Source organism: Mercenaria mercenaria, unplaced genomic scaffold (genome assembly GCF_021730395.1).
Source record: "Mercenaria mercenaria strain notata unplaced genomic scaffold, MADL_Memer_1 contig_2057, whole genome shotgun sequence".
NCBI classification, from domain to species: Eukaryota; Metazoa; Mollusca; class Bivalvia; order Venerida; family Veneridae; genus Mercenaria; species Mercenaria mercenaria.
This window is the reverse complement of record NW_026460089.1, coordinates 41072-61777: the sequence shown is the minus strand read 5'-3', so window position 1 is coordinate 61777 and position 20706 is coordinate 41072. Positions and strand designations below refer to the sequence as shown.

The following is a 20706-nucleotide window of genomic DNA, read 5'->3' as shown; positions in this document are numbered from 1 at the left end:
ATGTCCTGAATCTATTATTGTCTTTGAGAAGGTGGGTATGTCGGTCGGTCGGTATGTCACCCTGGCGGTTTCGTATACCAATGGGTTTTCCCGGGATGATAACTCAAATACGTTTGGGCCTATGGTCACAAAAATGTATAGGTAAGTTGGTCATGACCAGCAAATGACCCTATTGATTTTGAGATCAGTAGGTCAAAAGTCAGGGTCACAGTGACCCGGAACATTTAAACGGTTTCTGGATGATAACTCAGGAATACTTTGGCTTAGAATCATAAAACTTAATGGAAGGACGATCATGGCCAGCAAATGACCTCTAATGATTTTGAGGTCAGTAGGGCAAAGGTCAGGTCACAGTGACCCAGAACAGTCAAACCGTTTCGGGATAATAACTTAAGAACTCTTGGTCCTACGATTACAAAACTAATAGAGAGGTTGATCATGACCGGCAAATGACCCCTATTGTTTTAAGGTCAGTAGATCAAAGTTCAAGGTCACAGTGACCTGGAACAATTAAACCGTTTCTGGACGAAAACTTGAGAACGTTGGGCCTAGGATCATGAAAGTTAATAAGGAGATTGATCATGATCAGCTTATGACCCTATATGATAATGAGGCTAGTAGGTAAAAGGTTAAGGTCCCATTGACCTAGAAGAGAAGAATTTTTTTGCCAAGGAATGCTTTGGTCTAAGATCACATTGATACGGAGTTTACTTATGACTGATAATGACCCATAATTACTGATTTGAGGTCAGTACGTCGAACGTGTAGTGCAAAGTGACTAGATAATTTCTGAATGCATCAGCGTGGCAGGGTCGGTTGGCAATTCGTGTTCTACCAGCTCTTGTTAAATACAAAATTTTCCAACATATAAAAACACAAATAATTATATGATAATCATAGCTACATTGTTTGACGTTTTTATTACTTTTATGCTATACTCTTTGTTTCTTTTCATCAGGAAATATGGCGAGGAACAAAGAAAAGACAAGCTATGCAAATACTGTAATATGTTTAATGATGCTATGTATGAGACCTATACTGCGGAAATTACTTCGTGTACTGTAAAGAAACAATCTCCGCGTGGACGAAGATCATGGGGTTATTAATGAATTCCTTGCAAATAATAAAGAAAGAATAGAAAGAGAGCTTCTAATAGTTTGACCAAAATAACATGTACAGAAATGTTTTATATCCTCCTGATGAGGAATCTCCTCGACAGATATTCACAGTGGGATTTAAAACGCTTTATTTATTCATTTTCATTGATATTTGTCGTATCAACCGCCCCAAAGCCTATTTTTTTAAGCAACTTTGTTGTATAAGGAACGATTTTTGCAAATCAAGTAACTCAGCAATTACCCGAGACATATGTAAAGACTACCGAAAGCGGATTAAAAGATTAAGATCAAAGTTCTACAGGCACCTTCGAGATGACGACCTAAAAGACAAAATAGATAAAAACGAGCAAATGAGATCGAATCGGGAGGAATGAGTTCATCAGAAATAGAAAGAGGTTCTGCAACGATGGAAAGATCTCGAAGTCTCTAAAGTTATGTCAGGTAAAATGTTTTTATCTAGTAGTTTGCAGCTAAATATGATATGTTGGCAAATAGTTTATAGTCAGGTACTTACAATTTCTATAACATACTACATACAAAAATGTAAAGTAACTTTCATGCATAGTTACTATGTTGATTTCTTTCTGTTTTCTGTGCAAACCCCCCCCCCCCCCCCCGCCCCCCCCCCGCCCCCCCCCCCCCCACGCCCAAAAAAAAAAAACCAAAGACAAACAAAGAAAAAGGAATGTTTTGTCATAATATCTTGTCATTTTTCCGTCACTTGACTAGTCTTCTAGTAAATTGATTATAGAACTGAATTCTAGAACTGAGGAGATTGCATCATCCTATGCTTATCGTATTTAAATGCAGGCTTCGGAATATTGTATGGATTCGTATTAAAATTAAGGATAGTACTTTAGTACATTTAACTGTATTGATCTGAAAATATAACTGTTATGCTAGTTAATAGTTGCAATTAGACAAAATAATTAGTAGCTATGGACATTTTTATATTTTCATATATGGAAATTGACTTCTTGAATTGGAAAAATCCATACGTCAAAGCTAGTTGATGAAAATATAAAGCTCCATTGTTATGAAATTTCATTTCAAAATTAATACGTTCATATAACAAATATGCTGCCTCTAGATTATGTCTTCTAAACGATTGGCAAACCATTGACAAATGCTAATTACACAGTGGTTACTTAATAGATTGAAGTGTCGGAATTACACGCTACCAGAGTTGAAAATTATCATACTTAACACATTCAAAGTGCATGCGTTACAGGGTTACAAGAAATAGTTCTATTCATGGACATTGTGCATTGTCAGTTGCATTTATAAATAGTCTAGCCAATAGTACATCACTGATTTTATTTATGTGAACGATAAGATATCCCAGGCCGTGGTTAATTCAGTGACTGTTCCCAGTCTAACAGTCTAATTATGTAAGTTCCTGAATCATAATTATGAGGTCACCCAATGTTCGAATTAGATCTGAAGACTTGCTCATGGTTTCCTTTTTAAACATAAAAATGCCATTCGGTTTGTTACACTTACATCGTTAATAATTTCAGCGAAATGACAGAAATTTTCTATATCTTCCGCTTGTGTGTTTGGTTTTTTTTTAGCTCACCGACATTTTGTTAAAGGTGAGCTAATACTATTGGTCTTTGGTGTAGTTTATATTGTTGTCGTCAATCGTCTATCATTATGGTGAACTTTTCACCTATACATCTTCTTTTAAAATACATATCAAAATTATGCAAAACTTGGTTTGTAGCATCCTGATATTGACCCTTCTTATCGTTTATCATATATAAGAAATGTAGTTATAAACGACTATGTCTTTTGATCCTTGGATGGATGTTTATCAGACTTAGTCTGTAGCATCTCTTAACTTTTTTATCCCCCGCCACGAGTGGTGGGGGGTTATGGGAATGGTCTCCTACCGTCCTTCCGTCTGTCCGAAAACACTTTCGTGTCGCTCCATATCTCCTAAACCCCTTGAAGTATTTTCATGAAACTTGGGTCAAATGATCACCTCTTCAAGACGATGTGCAGAACTTATGAGTCAGCCTTTTCAGTGCAAGGTCAAGGTCACAAACAAGGTCTAAGGTTTTAGCCTTCCATTTTGTGTCCGCTCTATATCTCCTAAACCCCCGAAGTAATTTTATAAAACTTGGGTCAAATGTTACCTCATCAACACAATGTGCAGAAACCATGGAGTCAGCCATACCAGCTCAAGGTCAAGGTCACAACTTATGGTCAAGGTTTGATCCTTCCAGTTTGTGTCCAATCTGTATCTCCTAAACCCCTTGTAGGATTTTTCATCAAACTTGGGTCACATGATCACCTCATCAAGGCGATGTGCCAGAACTTATGAGTCAGCCATGTTGCTCAAGATCAAGGTCACAACTCAGGGTCAAACGTTTGAGCCTTCCATTTTGTGTCCGCTCTGTATCTCCTAAACCTCTTTAAGGATTCATATGAAACCTAGGTAAAATGATCTCCTTTCCAAGATGATGTGCAGAACTCATGATTTAGCCATGCCGCTCAAAGTCAAGGTCACAACTCAAAGTCAAAGATTTAAGCCTTCCATTTTGTGTCCGCTCTATATCTCCTAAACTTCTTGAAGGATTTCATCAAACTTGGGTCATATGATAACCCCATCAAGAGCTCATGAGTCAGGCATGTCAACTCAAGGTCAAGGTCACAAATCAAGGTCAAAGATTTGAGCTCTCTGTATCTCCTAAACCCCTTGAAACGATTTTCATCAAACTTGGGTCAAATTATCACCTCATCAGACGATATACTGAATTTATGAGTCAGCCATGTCAGTTCACGGTTAAGGTCAACAGCTCAAGGTCAAAGGTGTACCTTTCACTATTCATAACAGTGGCGGGAGATTTAGCTGTCTTTCAGACTGCCTTGTTAGATAATTGTGCTTGGCACTTCTGGGGGTAAAAACTTAAACTAGCCACTGCATTTAAAAAATAACCAAAACTTTTTCTTACGAACTACATAAAAAATCTTCGCCAGACTTGGTATGTAGCATCCTGAAATAGAACTCTCAATTTGGTTCAAACTTCCTGTTTTCCCTTTTAGGGTTCCACAAAACTGATATAGAAAATAACTTTTAAACAACTTTTTTCCATGAAACACTTTATTGACCTTCGCCAAACATCTATAGCACCCCTGAAAGGACTTTTGATGCCTCTAGAACAACATGAAAAAAAAAAAAAAAAACTAAATCAGAATGTAGTTGAAATTAGAAGTCAAAATGGTAAATAAGTATAGTCCTTAGTAGAAAATGAAATGTGTATTACACAAATACAGCTAACTTTCTTCAATTTTATCAATAATTATAGCTAGCGTGAATAACGCATTTGAGAGTTTCATTGACCAGTAAAGGGTTGTTATGAGATAACAAGTTTCTAATACACGGAATCACTTATAATGTCTTACTTTTACAGTTTACAAAGTTTTAAAACCGCAGAAAGTTCATTGTACTTACTAAATTTCGGAACATTTTACACAATCTGGGCGTTCAGTTTTGTCAAGTGTTTTTGTTTGGTCCATTTTGTTAGGTCGCAAGGCAAACATAATTATTTTTATTCTTCTGATGAGCCATCAGATGGACCAAACTGGTTCACTTGGCAACTTTTAGGGTTACGGTAAGAACCAAATATCCTTAAACGATATCTTTTAACGAAACAGTGGCTGGATCTTCACTAAACTTATTTCGAAATTCTAAACACCGTATGGCTTTAATGTTATGAATTGTTTATGTCATTAAAGTCCTTAACATAACTGCGCCCGTCCACTTAGCTCAATAGGGAGAGCGCAGATCTACGGATGGTGGGAATACGTGAGTTCGGTCCACCTGCGGGGCGTATGCTCTACGTGACGATACTGTCTCTGATTCATGTGGGGAAGTTAGCAGTTGCTTGGGGAGAACAGGTTTGTACTGATACCAAAATCCAGGAAAACTGGTTAGGTTAAACTTCTCCGTTATATGAAAAACGGCGTTAAGCCCAAAAACAAAACAGAGGAAAAATTAACATAATTGCACGACCTGGTAAAACCGAATTAAATCAGTCTTTTATATCTCGTTTAGAAGTTGTCCGTGGTTCATCCCATCCAGTATAGGCATCTCTTTATCATAAATTTGTGTATGTTTAATAAAAGTGCATGTCCAAAGGTAGAGCGTCGGTCTACGGATCGCGGGTCGTGAGTTCGATCCTCGGGCGGGGCGTATGTTCTCCGTGACTATTTGATAAACGACATTGTGTCTGAAATCATTAGTCCTCCACCGCTGATAATTCATGTGGGAAGTTGGCAGTTACTTGCGGAGAACAGGTTTGTACTGGTACATAATCCAGGAACACTGGTTAGGTTAACTGCCCGCCGTTACATGACTGAAATACTGTTGAAAAACGGCGTTAAAACCCAAAACAAATAAACAAAAGCATGTCCAAAGTGATGCAGTTGTATCCGTATGGCTAGTATTATTCATCTGGAGCTCCCGGGATAATATTATCACCATAGAGGCTACAACAGATTATCTAGATTATGAATATCACCCAGATAGCCTGATGTATTGTCTTGTGCAATACGAGTACCAATGTCTTTCTGCGAGTCTGGAAAAGGTCTCAACAAACAATCCCATTCGTAACAAGTAACAATATAAAACCAAATTAGCGAAAAAGTGTTCATAATTTTTCCCTTTATAATAGGGAATCGATCTTACCGATTTTCGTCGCAAAGCGACGAAAATCGGGATCGAATCCCACTACGGTAACATACGAGGGTATCCAAACAACACATACTATCCAAATAAAAAAATATGGAGTTCCGGTTTAGACCATGGGCGTGCGACGACCCCGATGAAATTCGGGATATCACGGTCTTCTAAAATGTTAATAAGCGTCCGTCCGATCAGTAGGCGAAACGCAATATCCGCACAATAAGATGTCTGCGACCCGAAAGAATATTCAAAGTAAGCTGTTAATTTTGTTGCGTCAGAAGCTAATCAGCCGGTAACGTGACTACACTGATATAATTTGTGATACAAACATGCTTTATTCAATACTGAGCAGCATTTTTAAACGGCGACATTTTGAACATTTTTATATTTAGAGTGAGAGTGGATACACGTTACACTGGCGCCGACATTTTGAAAATTTGAGGAAACAAAAGCATTCTAACGAGTTCTTCAGCTCGGGGAATGAGAGAATAGATTCACCTTTGTGTCGCTTTTCAGATCGTATTTTAATTCCTTTCCGGTACTTTAGTTTCTTTGAACTTCTCTGTTACTGCCTATATTGAATTTTTAAAATTAAGAAATGCGTGATTTTACTTGCAGGCATGACTGATTAATGGAATTATTTTACTTTTATATAGAATATGGACGGCACTCCAGTACAGCATGTGCATGGTTGGACCTGTTGACATTTTTAGAAACGTGAGTATTGTATAATAGTATTGTAAACAAACACCCCACCCATAAAAAGCATAGAAATTCCTTATTTTTTACATTTTTATTTATTCATCAATTTCAAATTGGCCTTTTAGATTATTATTTCTTAAGGCTCACTGCATGTATACACAGTAATTAAGTTGAGCTTATGATTCTGCCGATAAGCTGTGCTCGGCCTAAATATAGGGAATCGGATGGGCTTATAGAAAAAAAAAATATAGATTTTAAACAGGCTGGTAACATTACCCGATCGGGCTTTCGAAATAAAAACTAACATTTTTTGAAAAATAGTAAAGATATTTCTTTCAAACTTGGTTCATCTGTTCATATGACACAAATTAAAATAAAAATAACTTGGTTGCCTTTAGTTTTGGTAGAATTATTTCCCCTTTTCAGATTTTTATGACGCATAATTTTTGATGTCCAAAAAATTATGTGTTAATGCATTACATAATGCTATTGGCGTTTGTTTCGTATATTCCACACTCATTTGACACCATGCAAATTGTCAACAGTCGGGATAGCGTTGATAAGCGCAACTTGGCGCAGACATGCAATTCGGCTCGATCTTTCTTTGGAATATATGTAATACTGTTTACATGTCGTACTGATACAACCACATTTTAAAATAAATTTGTATTGATACGCCCACATTTTAAAAAAAAAGTCATATCTGATCCCTAACAAGTTCGTAATTACAAAAATACAGCCCTTATCTGGAGTTCTGAAGCATGCTCGATTAGTTGGTCAGAATTATGAAGGAATTGAATTCAAACTGTTCCATAAATGCAAGAGTTTAAGAGTTAGTTAGAACCGTAATCATGCAGAAGATGTAATTACTTTCACAAATCACAGGACTCAAATTTTGGACTCGCTAAATGCAAGTCAATTTCATGGAATGCAAGTTAAGATAAAAATTTCACACAATTTATTTTGCAAATACAAATAATAGTCAAAATTGTTGCGGTTTTTGTTAATGTTTGTGTCACAGGGTGAGAAAAATGTGCAGCCAGACCGGGACTCGAACCCGGGGCCTCAGAATACCGTTCCGATGCTCTACCGACTGAGCTACCAGGCCGCCTACACACTTTCTCCCCGTTTTAATATTCAAGTCCTATACCGTGACATACTCCCCCGCTATATGAAATTCGTCCTCGAATTTCTAATGGGATAGAGAACAAGGTAAACATGATCTCGGAGTATATTCAGTCACGGCCCCACGTTGGGCGCCAAATGTCACAGGGTGAGAAAAATGTGCAGCCAGACCGGGACTCGAACCCGGGGCGTCGGAATACCGTTCCGATGCTCTACCGACTGAGCTAACCGGCTGCCTGACACATATTCTACCCTTACGTGACCAAGTCCGTACCGTGACACAAAAAAAATCAGATGAGCGTCAGCACCCGCAAGGCGGTGCTCTTGTTTAGGATATTCTAACATTCTTAATTGAAAGTCTAAATTTGCAAGTAGATTTCAGATTTAGCAACAAGAAAAAAAAGCTACATGCTAAAATTTGCAGTACGTTGGTCAAAAAAGTTAAATTTGAGCTCTGCAAATGCAAACTGAAGCCACTCGCATTACTTTTTGGTCCGATGCATTCAATTCCTGTTCTCCTAGGAATCCCCAGTCGAGCTTGTCCCAAACAATATGATGAAGTATTTTGAGGGTATGAGCTAGACTAGTTGTTTTATGGTTCAAAATTCAGCTTTAAGTTCAGGCTTGGAAAATTTTCTATCTGGTTGCCAGCATGGGTTAGTTGAAATCTGAATTTTGTACACTGCACACATACTCAGATACGTTTAAAGTTATACGTTTATGAATCATGACCGTCAGATACCAATAAACAATTGTAGCATTTTGTCGGCTCCTGTGTTCATACTAAACTGAGGAAGGCAGAACAGATTCTTCTAGCTGCTTTACCAGTCTGTTTTTGCCTTTTAATGATACCGAGCAAAGTGAAGGTCATAGACCACCAAGTCAAAAAGGTACCTGGAATTCACTGGGTTAAAGTAATGTTTGGCTGTTCTGGCTGGTCAGTCGTGTAAGCAAACCTACTCATACAGTGACTTTTCTTTTTCAAAACTGAAATTTTTTAACCGCATTTACTTCGTTTCATTATACATTTTGACAAAATTTGCTACTGTTTTATTTTCATTAAAAAAAGTTTTATTTAACAAATTTCTCACGCATTGCCAATGATATAATTGGGGTCATCTTATTGGCATGAAAATTGAAAAACTGCGAAAAGGATGTTAGCCCTTAGACCTTTGAAATTTCAAAACAGCTGGTTGTCCATGTTTTCTTAATTTGCTCACTTTTCACTATTTTCAGGTATCTTGGTCTATTATACAGAGTATTGTTGTACTGCTCCAAAGTGCTTGTTGACAGACTGAAACCACTTGCTTGCGAGCATAAGGTATTTCTATCTTTCTGTTTCTTTATTTCCCCCCGCCGATGAAATTGGGAGGAGGGTATTGAAATGGCGTTGTCCGTCCGTCCGTCGGCAGCCATTTCTCAGTAACTACTTGGTAGAATTTCATGAAACTTGAAATAAACATGAACCAACATACTGTGATGATGCCCGTCAAGTTTTTTTTTTTGATTGGTCAATTTCCCTCAGAGTTATTGCCCTTGATTTAATGAAAAATGTCCGTCTGCAGCCATTTCTCAGTAACTAGCAGGTAGAATTTCATCAAACTTGAAATAGACATGAACCAAGATACTGCGATGATGCCCTTTAAGTTTTTTTTCGATTGGTCAATTTCCCTCAGAGTTATTGCCCTTGATTTAATGAAAAATGTCCGTCTACAGCCATTTCTCAGTAACTAGCAGGTAGAATTTCATCAAACTTGAAATAGACACGAACCAAGATACTGCGATGATGCCCTTCAAGTTTTTTTTCGAATGGTCAATTTCCCTCAGAGTTATTGCCCTTGATTTAATGAAAAATGCCCGTCTGCAGCTATTTCTCAGTAATTAGCAGGTAGAATTTCATCAAACTTGAAATAGACATGAACCAAGATACTGCGATGATGCCCTTCAAGTTTTTTTTTTTTGATTGGTCAATTTCCCTCAGAGTTATTGCCCTTGATTTAATGAAAAATGCACAAAAATATCCATCCGCAGCCATTTCTCAGTTACTAGCAGGTAGAATTTCATCAAACTTGAAATACTATGAACCAACATACTTTGATGATGCCCGTCATTTCCTTATTTTATTAGTAAATTTTCCATATAGTTATTGCCTTTAATTGTTTAAAAATCCACAGAGCTGTACATAACAAACCAACCAATTGGAAGAATTTCATTAAACTTCTTTCATTCTTTTCCATGAACATTTATTATATTAAACATGTGATGTTGTGTACCTACACCTGGTCGCCACCTTACCTTGGTCACACACCCATCCCCTCCCCCCCAATTTTTTTTTTCTTTCTTTTTTTTTAGTTTTCTATCAATATTTATAATCAACATGTAAACTGTTGTATCCTCACCCCTCCCACCCCCCACCCCAAAAAAACATTCATTTTCTGTTAATTTGATTTTGACTAATGAAATTATTTGCTTCTTGGTAACATTCTTAACTTTTTGCTGGATATATTTTTTTGCCGTTCCTCACCTCTGACCCTTTCGGCGGGGGATACCAATTCATCGAATTTGCTTGTTATATAGTTGCAGCTGTGGGAAGCAGTTTCAATCATTCAAAAAGCATAATATACTGTATACAAATTAGTATTTGTGTGGACAGATTTTTGCGATTGAGTCAGTGCATAGAATCAAATACCAAGGAACATTAGGCGTAAAAAAATTTGTCTGTTTCCTGTATCCTGACCTACCATAAATTTTTGGCCCGACCTTAAATGGACGGTCCTTCCGCCTTTGTCTTTGAGAACATTTTTTTCAACTTTTTGACAAAAAGTTGCAAAACTGTACTTTTTATGCTTTAAATATGGACAGTGATGTGATGAATCAACTTACTGATGCTCTAGCGGCATAACCCCCCTATTTGTATTCATTTTTTGACACAAAAATAATTTCCAAAAAGTCTCCCTAAAAATAATTTTAAAAAATCCAAAGTTTTTCCGACCTTCCCACCTAATTTTTTCTAGCATGTTACCGGAAACAAAATTTTTCTTAGACCTTAGTAAAGACTCCATTTCATTTTCTTGATGATAAAGCATTTCTGGACAAAACCATAAAATTTAATACATGTATGCAAATTTAAACAGTTATTAGCTTGATCACCTGTCACAGGGTGACAACATGAGTTGATGTCCGTCTTGTGGCAACAATTTGTAAAAAATCTTCTTCAGAACCACTGGGCAGATTTACACCAAACTTCACAGAATGATCATGGGGTGGTCCTCTTTCCAAAATTACCCAAAGAATTTAATTCCATATAGAACTCACCGAAAAGAAAAACTTCGAAAATGATATCTTGTCAGAAATTGTTAGCCGGCAGGGCTTTTCATCCTTATATGACAGAGGCCTATATTCGGCCACTTCCCAATCCAAAAATATTGCATTTTTTCCCCAACATCCCAAAATGCAAGGTAACATTTCAAAAAAAAATTAATGGTTTAATTTTATTTACATTTTAGTGTTACCGGAGGAAGCGGTTCTCAGATATTGATTTTTTAGCTCACCTGTCACAAAGTGACAAGGTGAGCTTTTGAGATAGCGCGGTGTCCGTCGTCCGTCCGTGCGTCGGTAAACTTTTACTTGTGACCACTCTATAGGTCACATTTTTCTTGGGATCTTTATGAAAGTTGGTTGGGGTCTCTTTTTATCAATTAACAATATTTGATTTCTGTTTTACAGGTTCACTTCTTGAGAGCAGGCAGCTACAAAATGGAAGGTCAACAAATCCAGTATACTTGAAAAGCAAGAAAGAAACAGCAGAAAATATATAAAAAGACAGAAGAACAAGGGAACTTTAATAAAAAAAAAACAAACTTTTAAGGATAGGAATTCAGGATTTACTTAGAAACTAAATTTATTTTGACATGTTTGAGAACAGCAGTGTTTGACTAAGCTCTGTTACTTTAAGAGATCATAATGTATTATCACATTGGTTTTGTTATTGTCGAGCCCGCTTGCGGAAGCGAAGACGTAGTTGTCCAAATGTCTATTAAATTTTGGTGTATGTGCGTGCCTGCGTCCGTCCGTCCGGATTTGTTTGTCCGGACCATAATTTGGACATGCATGGAGTAATCTTGTTTATATATGGTATGAATGTTAACCTCAGTGAGACGGAGTGTCATGCGCAAGCCCCAGGTTCCTATCTCAAAGGTCAAGATCACACTTACAGGTCAAAGGTCAAATTCAAAAATGACATTGTCCGGAGCATTTCTTCTTCATGCATGGAGGGATTTTGATGTAACTTGGCACAATTGTTCACCTTCATGAGATGGAGTGTCATGCGCAAGAACCAGGTCCCTTTGTCTAAGGTCAAGGTCACACTTAGAGGTCAAAGGATACAAGAATGACAACTTTGTCTGGAGCATTTCTTCTTCATGCATGGAGGGACTTTGATGTAACTTGGCACAAATGTTCACCACCATGAGACAGAGTGTCATGCGCAAGAACCAGGTTCCTTTGTCTAAGGTCAAGGTCACACTTAGAGGTCAAAGGATACAAGAATGACAACTTTGTCTGGAGCATTTCTTCTTCATGCATGGAGGGACTTTGATGTAACTTGGCACAAATGTTCACCACCATGAGACAGAGTGTCATGCGGAAGAACCAGGTCCCTAGGTCTAAGGTCAAGGTCACACTTAAGGTCAAAAGTCAGATACAAGAATGACTGTCTGGGAGCATTTCTTTTGATGCATAAGGGGATTTTTGATGTAACTTGGCACAATTGTTCATCATCATGCGACGGAGTGTCATGCGTAAGATCCTAGAATTACTTCCCTTTGTTGTTACTATAAATAGCTTCATTTGTAACTTTTTTATTACTGGTCGTAGGGAAAAATGAAGACCACCTTTCTGTAGCACAACATGCATGTTACATCCAATTTTCAGGTGTATTTTGACCTATCTCTGCTGGTGCAAATTTTTTTTTTTTTAATTTTACGTTCCTTTGTTGTTACTGTAAATAACTTATATTGTAACTTTTTACAGTCTCTTTTATTTGGCATAAATGTTTGCCTCAGTGAGACAAGGAGTGTCATGCACAACTCCCAGTCCTTTTGACAGCTGACGGGCTTGACATAGTGCCCGTGGGCATCTAGTTCTCATATTTTTCATGAGATTTTAAAGAGAATGTTCTGTTATAGGGCCCCCATGTAGTAAGCTTGTCAGTCTTTCAGTCAGTAGGTTTTCATGGCTTCCAGATGATAACTCATGAAAAGCTTGACCAATTTAAATATTTTTTGGTACATAGTTACAGGTCAGTTCGACTTTGGGGTCAGTAGGTCAAAGGTCAAGATAACTTGCAAACGCTTTGGCCTGGGATCATAGCTTTTGTAACACAGGTGTAACATGATAAAATACAGGTTGTTTGAATTTGAGGTCAATAGATCAAAGGTCAAGGTCACAGTGACCTTGAACAGTTGAACCGTTTCCGAATGATAACTTGAGACCTTGAGCCTAGGATGATAAAGTTTGGTACACAGGTGTCACATCATGAAATACAGGTCAAGTTTTACTTTGAGGTCAGTAGGTCAAGGTCACAATAAGGCAAAACTGTGAAATGTTTTTCAGATTATAACTTGAGAATGCTTGAGCCTAGGAGCATGAAAATTGTTAGGGAGGTTGATTATGACCAGCAGGTGACCCCTAATGATGTTGAGGTCAGTAGGTCACAGGTCAAGGTCACACTGACCCGGTTCTTTAAAATGATGCACGGAGGGGCACCTGGGGTCTTCCTCCACCATTAAAACTGTAAAGTCGCCATATGACCTATCCTGTGTCGGTGTGATGTTAAGTTCAACAAAATAGATAACGGTTCTTTAAAACTGTTTATGGACAATAACTGCAGGATGCTTGGGATGAGAAACACAAAATTTAGTACAAGGTTGGTCTTGACCAGCAGATTACCTGTATTGATTTAGAGTTCCAAAGGTCAGGATGACCCGGAACATTTAAACCTTTTCCATACAACAACTTATGAACACTTGGGCGGAGGATCATGAAACTATGGAGATTGAATTTGAGGTCATTAGGTCATAGCTCAAGAAAATGCTGCTTTGATATTGGCTTAGTTCAGTGATAAGGCCATATTGTAGAGGTATAATTCGTCACTCCTGTGACAGCTCTAGCGTTTAGCTCACCTGAGCACAAAGTGCTCAAGGTGAGCTTTTGTGATCGCCCTGTGTCCGTCCGTCGTCAACAATTTGACTGTTAACACTCTAGAGGTCACAATTTTGACCTAATCTTTATGAAACTTGGTAAGAATGTTACCCTCAATAAAATCTTGGACACATTTGATGTTGAGTTATCTTGGATCAAAAACTAGGTCACCAAGTCAAATCGAAGGAAAAGCTTATTAACACCGTAGAGGTCACATTTAAGACTATATCTTCATGAAACTTGGTCAGAATGTTAATCTTGATGATCTCAAGGTCCAGTCTGAATCTGGGTTATGTAGGGTCAAAAACTAGGTCACTAGGTCAAATCAAAGGAAAAGCTAGTTTACACTCTAGAAGCCAAATTTATGACCATATCTTAATGAAACTTGGTCAAAATGTTAATCTTAATGATCCATAGATCAGATTCAAATCTGGGTCAGGTGGGGTCAAAAACTAGGTCACCAGGTTAAATCAAGGGAAAAGCTTGTTAACACTCTAGAGGTCACAATTTTGACCCAATCTTAATGAAACTTGGTCAAAATGTTATCCTCAATAAAATATTGGACACGTTTGATATTGGGTTGTCTAGGGTCAAAAACTAGGTCACCAGGTCAAATCAAAGGAAAAGCTTGTTAACACTGTAGTGGCCACATTTATTACCATATCTTAATGAAACTTTGTCAGAATTTTAATCTTGATGATCTATAGGCCAAGTTAAATCTAGTTCAGGTGGGATTAAAAATTAGGTCACTAGGTCAAATCAAAGGAACAGCTTGTTAACACTCCAGAGGCCACATTTATGACTGCATCTTCATGGAACTTAATCAGAATGTTAATCTTGATGATCTTTCAGTCAAGTTTGAATCTGGGTCATGTGGGGTCAAAAACTAGGGCACCAAGTCAAATCAAAGGAAAAGCCAGTTAACTCTTTAGAGGCTACATTTATGATCATATCTTAATGTAACTTGGTCAGAATGTTGATCTTGATGATCTTTTACGTCAATATGTCAGGCGAGCGATACAGGGCCATCATGGCCCCTCTTGTTTATTTGTTCTTGTTGTAAGAGAAATTGTACATTTTAGAATACAGATTACAGCAAGTCACATTTTCTTTATTTTGACAATACTTATTTCAAAGCCTGACAAAAGCATCCAGTACTGTTATTAAAAGTTGTTATTCACAGTTCAGCTATATTTCATGTATGGATAAAACAAGTTATGTGATCTGTGATGATTATAAATGTGTATACAGATAAAACTTAAACATGTGAACAGTTTATTCAATAAATAAAGTGTAATGCAAGTCTTTGTGATGTGTATATAAAAACAAAATTAGGATTTGTTTTACGAGTAATTTCAGAATTACAATTAACACAAATAGAAAAAGCCAAGCCTGCACAAGAAGGCTAATATGTCTCCCTAGACTGAGCTCTTAACCTGCCGTGGTGCAAATAGAATGTTAATGTGTGTCTGTCTGTTAAGTCTTGTTAACAGTGAGTTGCAATCTAGTAACTTTTCAGTTTGTATGATTTTTAGCTCACCTGAGCACAGTGTGAGCTGTTGTGATCACCTTAAGTCTGTCATTGTGCTTCTCAACAATTTGCCTGTTATTAAACACCCTAGTAGACAGGTTTTTTAAATGGTAAAGGGATGAGTTGAAGTCTGATCGATTCCCGATTGAGGCAGTGCCTTATTTCATATTAGGGAATCGATCTTACCGATTTTCGTCGCAAAGCGACGAAAATCGGGATCGAATCCCACTACGGTAACATACGAGGGTATCCAAACAACACATACTATCCAAATAAAAAAATATGGAGTTCCGGTTTAGACCATGGGCGTGCGACGACCCCGATGAAATTCGGGATATCACGGTCTTCTAAAATGTTAATAAGCGTCCGTCCGATCAGTAGGCGAAACGCAATATCCGCACAATAAGATGTCTGCGACCCGAAAGAATATTCAAAGTAAGCTGTTAATTTTGTTGCGTCAGAAGCTAATCAGCCGGTAACGTGACTACACTGATATAATTTGTGATACAAACATGCTTTATTCAATACTGAGTAGCATTTTAAACGGCGACATTTTGAACATTTTTATATTTAGAGTGAGAGTGGATACACGTTACACTGGCGCCGACATTTTGAAAATTTGAGGAAACAAAAGCATTCTAACGAGTTCTTCAGCTCGGGGAATGAGAGAATAGATTCACCTTTGTGTCGCTTTTCAGATCGTATTTTAATTCCTTTCCGGTACTTTAGTTTCTTTGAACTTCTCTGTTACTGCCTATATTGAATTTTTAAAATTAAGAAATGCGTGATTTTACTTGCAGGCATGACTGATTAATGGAATTATTTTACTTTTATATAGAATATGGACGGCACTCCAGTACAGCATGTGCATGGTTGGACCTGTTGACATTTTTAGAAAACGTGAGTATTGTATAATAGTATTGTAAACAAACACCCCACCCATAAAAGCATAGAAATTCCTTATTTTTTACATTTTTATTTATTCATCAATTTCAAATTGGCCTTTTAGATTATTATTTCTTAAGGCTCACTGCATGTATACACAGTAATTAAGTTGAGCTTATGATTCTGCCGATAAGCTGTGCTCGGCCTAAATATAGGGAATCGGATGGGCTTATAGAAAAAAAAAATATAGATTTTAAACAGGCTGGTAACATTACCCGATCGGCTTTTCGAAATAAAAACAACATTTTTTTGAAAATAGTAAAATATTTCTTTCAAACTTGGTTCATCTGTTCATATGACAGCAAATTAAAATAAAAAAAACTTGTTGCCTTTATTTTGGTGAATTATTTCCCCCTTTCAGATTTTTAAGACGCATACTTTTGATGTCCCAAAAAAATATGTGTTAATGCATTTACATACTGCTATTGGCGTTTGTTTTCGTAATTCCACACCTCATTTGACACCATGCAATTGTCAACAGTCGGGATAGCGTTGATAAGCGCAACTTGCGCAGACATGCACTTCGGCTCGATCCTTTCTTTGGAATATTTGTAATATGTTACATGTCGTACTGATACAACCACATTTAAAAATAAATTTGTATTGATACGCCCAACATTTAAAAAAAAAGTCATAATCTGATCCCTAACAAGTTCGAAATTACAAAAATACAGCCTTATCTGGAGTTTCTGAAGCATGCTCGATTAGTTGGTCAGAATTAATGAAAGGAATTGGAATTCAAACTGTTCATAAATGCAAGATTACGAGTTAGTTAGAACCGTAATCATGCAGAAGATGTAATTTTACTTTCACAAATCACAGACTCAAATTTTGGACTCGCTAAATGCAAGTCAATTTTCAGGGAATGCAAGTTAAGAAAAAATTTCACACCAATTTTTATTTTGCAAATACAAATAATAGTCACAATTGTTTGCGGTTTTATGTTAATGTTTTGTCACAGGGTGAGAAAAATTGCAGCCCACCGGGACGTCGCGAACCCGGGGCCATCAGAATACCGTCCGATGCTCTACCGACTACTGAGCTACCAGGCGCCTACACACTTTTCTCCCCGTTTTAATATTCAAGTCCATAACCGTGACATACTCCCCAGCTATAATGAAATTCTGAACCTCTCGAATTTCTAATGGGAAGAGAACAAGGTAAACATAGATCACGAGTATATTCTGTTAACCGCCCCCCACGGCCCACGTTGGGCGCCAAATGTCACAGGGTGGAGAAAAATGTGCAGCCAGACCGGGCTTCGAACCCGGGGCGTCGAATAACCGTTCCGAATGCTCTACCGATGAGCTAACCGCTGCCTGACACATATTCTACCCTACGTGACCCAATCCGTACCGTGACCACAAAAAAATCAGAATAGGCGTCCAGCACCCGCAAGGCGGAGCTCTTGTTTAGGATATTCTAAACATTCTTAATTGACAGTCTAATTTGCAAGTAGATTTATCAGATTTAGCGGCAACAAAAAAAAAAGCTACATTCTAAAATGTTGCAGTACGTTGGTCAAAAAATTAAATTTGAGCTCTGCAAAAATCTCAAACTGAAGCCACTCGCATGACTATTTGGACCGATGCATCAATTCCTGTTCTCCTAAGGAATCCCCAGTCGAGCTTGTCCCAAACAAATGATGAAGTCATTTTGAGGGTATGAGCTAGACTAAGTTGTTTTATGGTTCAAAATCAGCTTTAAGTTCAGGCCTATTGGAAAATTTTCTATCTGGTTGCCAGCCTGGGTTAGTTGAAATCGAAATTTTGTACACTGCACACAAACCAGATACGTTTAAAGTTATACGTTTATGAATCATGACCGACAGATAACCATAAAAATTGTAAGCATTTTGTCGGCTCCTGTGTTTCATACTAAACGAGGAAGGCAGAACAGATTCTTCTAGCTGCTTTACCAGTCTGTTTTGCCTTTTAATGATACCGAGCAAAGTGAAGGTCATAGACCCACCAGAGTCAAAAAGGTACCTGGAATTCACTGGTTAAGTAATGTTTGGCATTCTGGCAGGTCAGCGTGTAAGCAAAACCTACTCATAAAATGACTTTTCTTTTTTCTTCAAAACTGAAATTTTTAAACCGCAATTACTTTCGTTTCATTATACATTTTGACAAAATTTGCTACTGTTTTATTTCATTAAAAAAAGTTTTATTTACAAATTTCTCACGCATTGCCAAAGATTTATACTTGGGTCATCTTATTGGCCATGAAAATTGAAAAACTGGAAAAGGAAGTTATCCCTTAGACTTTTGAAATTTCAAAACAGCTGGGTTGTCCAATGTTTTCTTAATTTGCTCACTTTTTCACTATTTATTATTTTTTTCCAGTATCTTTGTCTATTATACAGATATTGGTTGTACTGCTCCAACAGTGCTTGTTGACAACTGGAAACCACTTGCGTTGCGAGCATAAGGTATTTCTATCTTTCTGTTTCTTTATTTCCCCCCGCCGATGAAATTGGGGAGGAGGGTATTGAAATGGCTTTAGTCCCGTCGTCCGTCCGTCGCGCCATTTTCTCTTCTCATAACTACTTGTTAGAATTTCATGAAACTTTGCAATAAACAGAACCATCATACTGTGATGATGCCCGCAATTTTTTTTTTGATTGGTCAATTTCCCTCAGAGTTATTGCCCAAGATTTAATGAAAAATGTCCGTTCTGCAGCCATTCCTCAGTAACTACAGGTAGAATTTCATCAAACTTTGAAATAACATGAACAAGATACGCGATAATGCACCTTTAAGTTTTTTTCGATTGGACAATTTTCCTCAGATTTATGCCCTTGGAAAATTTAATGAAAAATGTCCGTTCTACAGCCATTTCTCAGTAACTAGCAGTAGAATTTCATCAAACGTGGAAATAGACAACGAACCAAGATACTGCGATATGCCCTTCAAGTTTTTTTTCGAATGGTCAATTTATCCCTCAGAGTTATTGCCCTTTGATTTTATGAAAAATGCCCGTCAGCAGCTATTTCTCAGTAATTTAGCAGTAGAATTTTCAATCAAACTTAAATAACATGAACAAGAATACTGCGATGATGCCCTTCCAAGTTTTTTTTTTTTGATTAGTCAATTTCCCCTCTCAGAGTTATTTGCCCTTGATTTAATGAAAAATGCACAAAAAATAACCATCCGCAGAGCCATTTCTCAGTACAGCGGATAGAATTTTCATCAAACTTGAAATACTATGCACCAACATACTTTGATGATGCCCGTCATTTTCTTACTTTATTATAAATTTCCATATAGTAATTGCCTTTAATTGTTTAAAAAATCCACAGAGCTGTCATAACAAACCAACCAATTTGAAGAATTTATTAACTCTTGTCATTCTTTTCCATGAACTTATTATATTAAACATGGATGTTTGTGTACCTACACCTGGTCGCCCCACCTTACTTGGTCACACACCCATCCCCTCCCCCCCAATTTTTTTTTTTCATTTTCGTTTTTTTTAGTTTTTTTCTATCAAATATTTATAATCAACATGTAAACAGTTGTATCCTCACCCCACCCACCCCCCACCCCAAAAAAACTTTCATTTCTGTTAATTTGATTTTGACTAATGAACTTATTTGCTTCTTGGTAACAATTTAACTTTTTGCTGGATATATTTTTTTGCCGTTCCTCACCTCTGACCCTTTCGGCGGGGGATATACAATCAATTCATCGAATTTGCTTGTTATATAGTTTGCAGTCTGTGGGAAGCATTTCAATCATTCAAAAGCATAATATACTGTATACAAATTAGTATTTGTGTGGACAGTATTTTTTGCGATTGAGTCAGTGCATAGAATCAAATACCAAGGAACATAGCTAAAAAAATTTGTCTGTTCCTTGTACCTGACCTACCATAAATTATTTGGCCCACCTTAAATGACGGTCCCTTCCGCCTTTGTCTTTGAAAAGAAGCATTTTTTTCAACTTTTTTTGACAAAAAAGTTGCAAAAAACTGTACTTTTTATGCTTTAAAAATGGACAGTGATGTGATGAATCAACTATTACTGATGCTCTAGCGGCATAACCCACCTATATGAATTCTTTTTGACACGAAAATAATTACCAAAAAGTCTCCCTAAAAATAATTTTAAAAAATCCAAAGTTTTTTCCCCGACCTTCTCTCCACCTAATTTTTCTAGCATGTTCCGAAACAAAATTTTTCTTAGACCTTATAAAGAACTTCCATTTTCATTTCATTTTTCTTGATGATAAAGCATTTCTGGACAAAACCATAAAATATAATACATGTATGCAAATTTAAACAGTTTAGTAGCTGATACCTGTCACAGGTGACAACATGGAGTTGATGTCCGTCCTTGTGCAACAATTTGTAAAAAATCTTCATTCAGAACCACTGGGCAGATTTACAAC

At 37.2% G+C, this 20706-nt stretch overlaps 1 protein-coding gene across 4 annotated transcripts in view; it reads left to right on the top strand.

Moving 5' to 3' along the window:
- The first annotated feature begins 1292 nt into the window (after positions 1-1292).
- Positions 1293-20706, top strand: part of LOC128552115 (uncharacterized) — a 59936-nt gene continuing 40522 nt past the window's right edge. For all 4 annotated transcript variants that reach the window (XM_053533134.1, XM_053533131.1, XM_053533132.1 and 1 more), the window contains exon 1: positions 1293-1559. In XM_053533134.1, the coding sequence (XP_053389109.1) occupies positions 1553-1559 (7 nt within the window). In that variant the 5' untranslated portion in view covers positions 1293-1552. The remainder of the gene's footprint in view (positions 1560-20706) is intronic.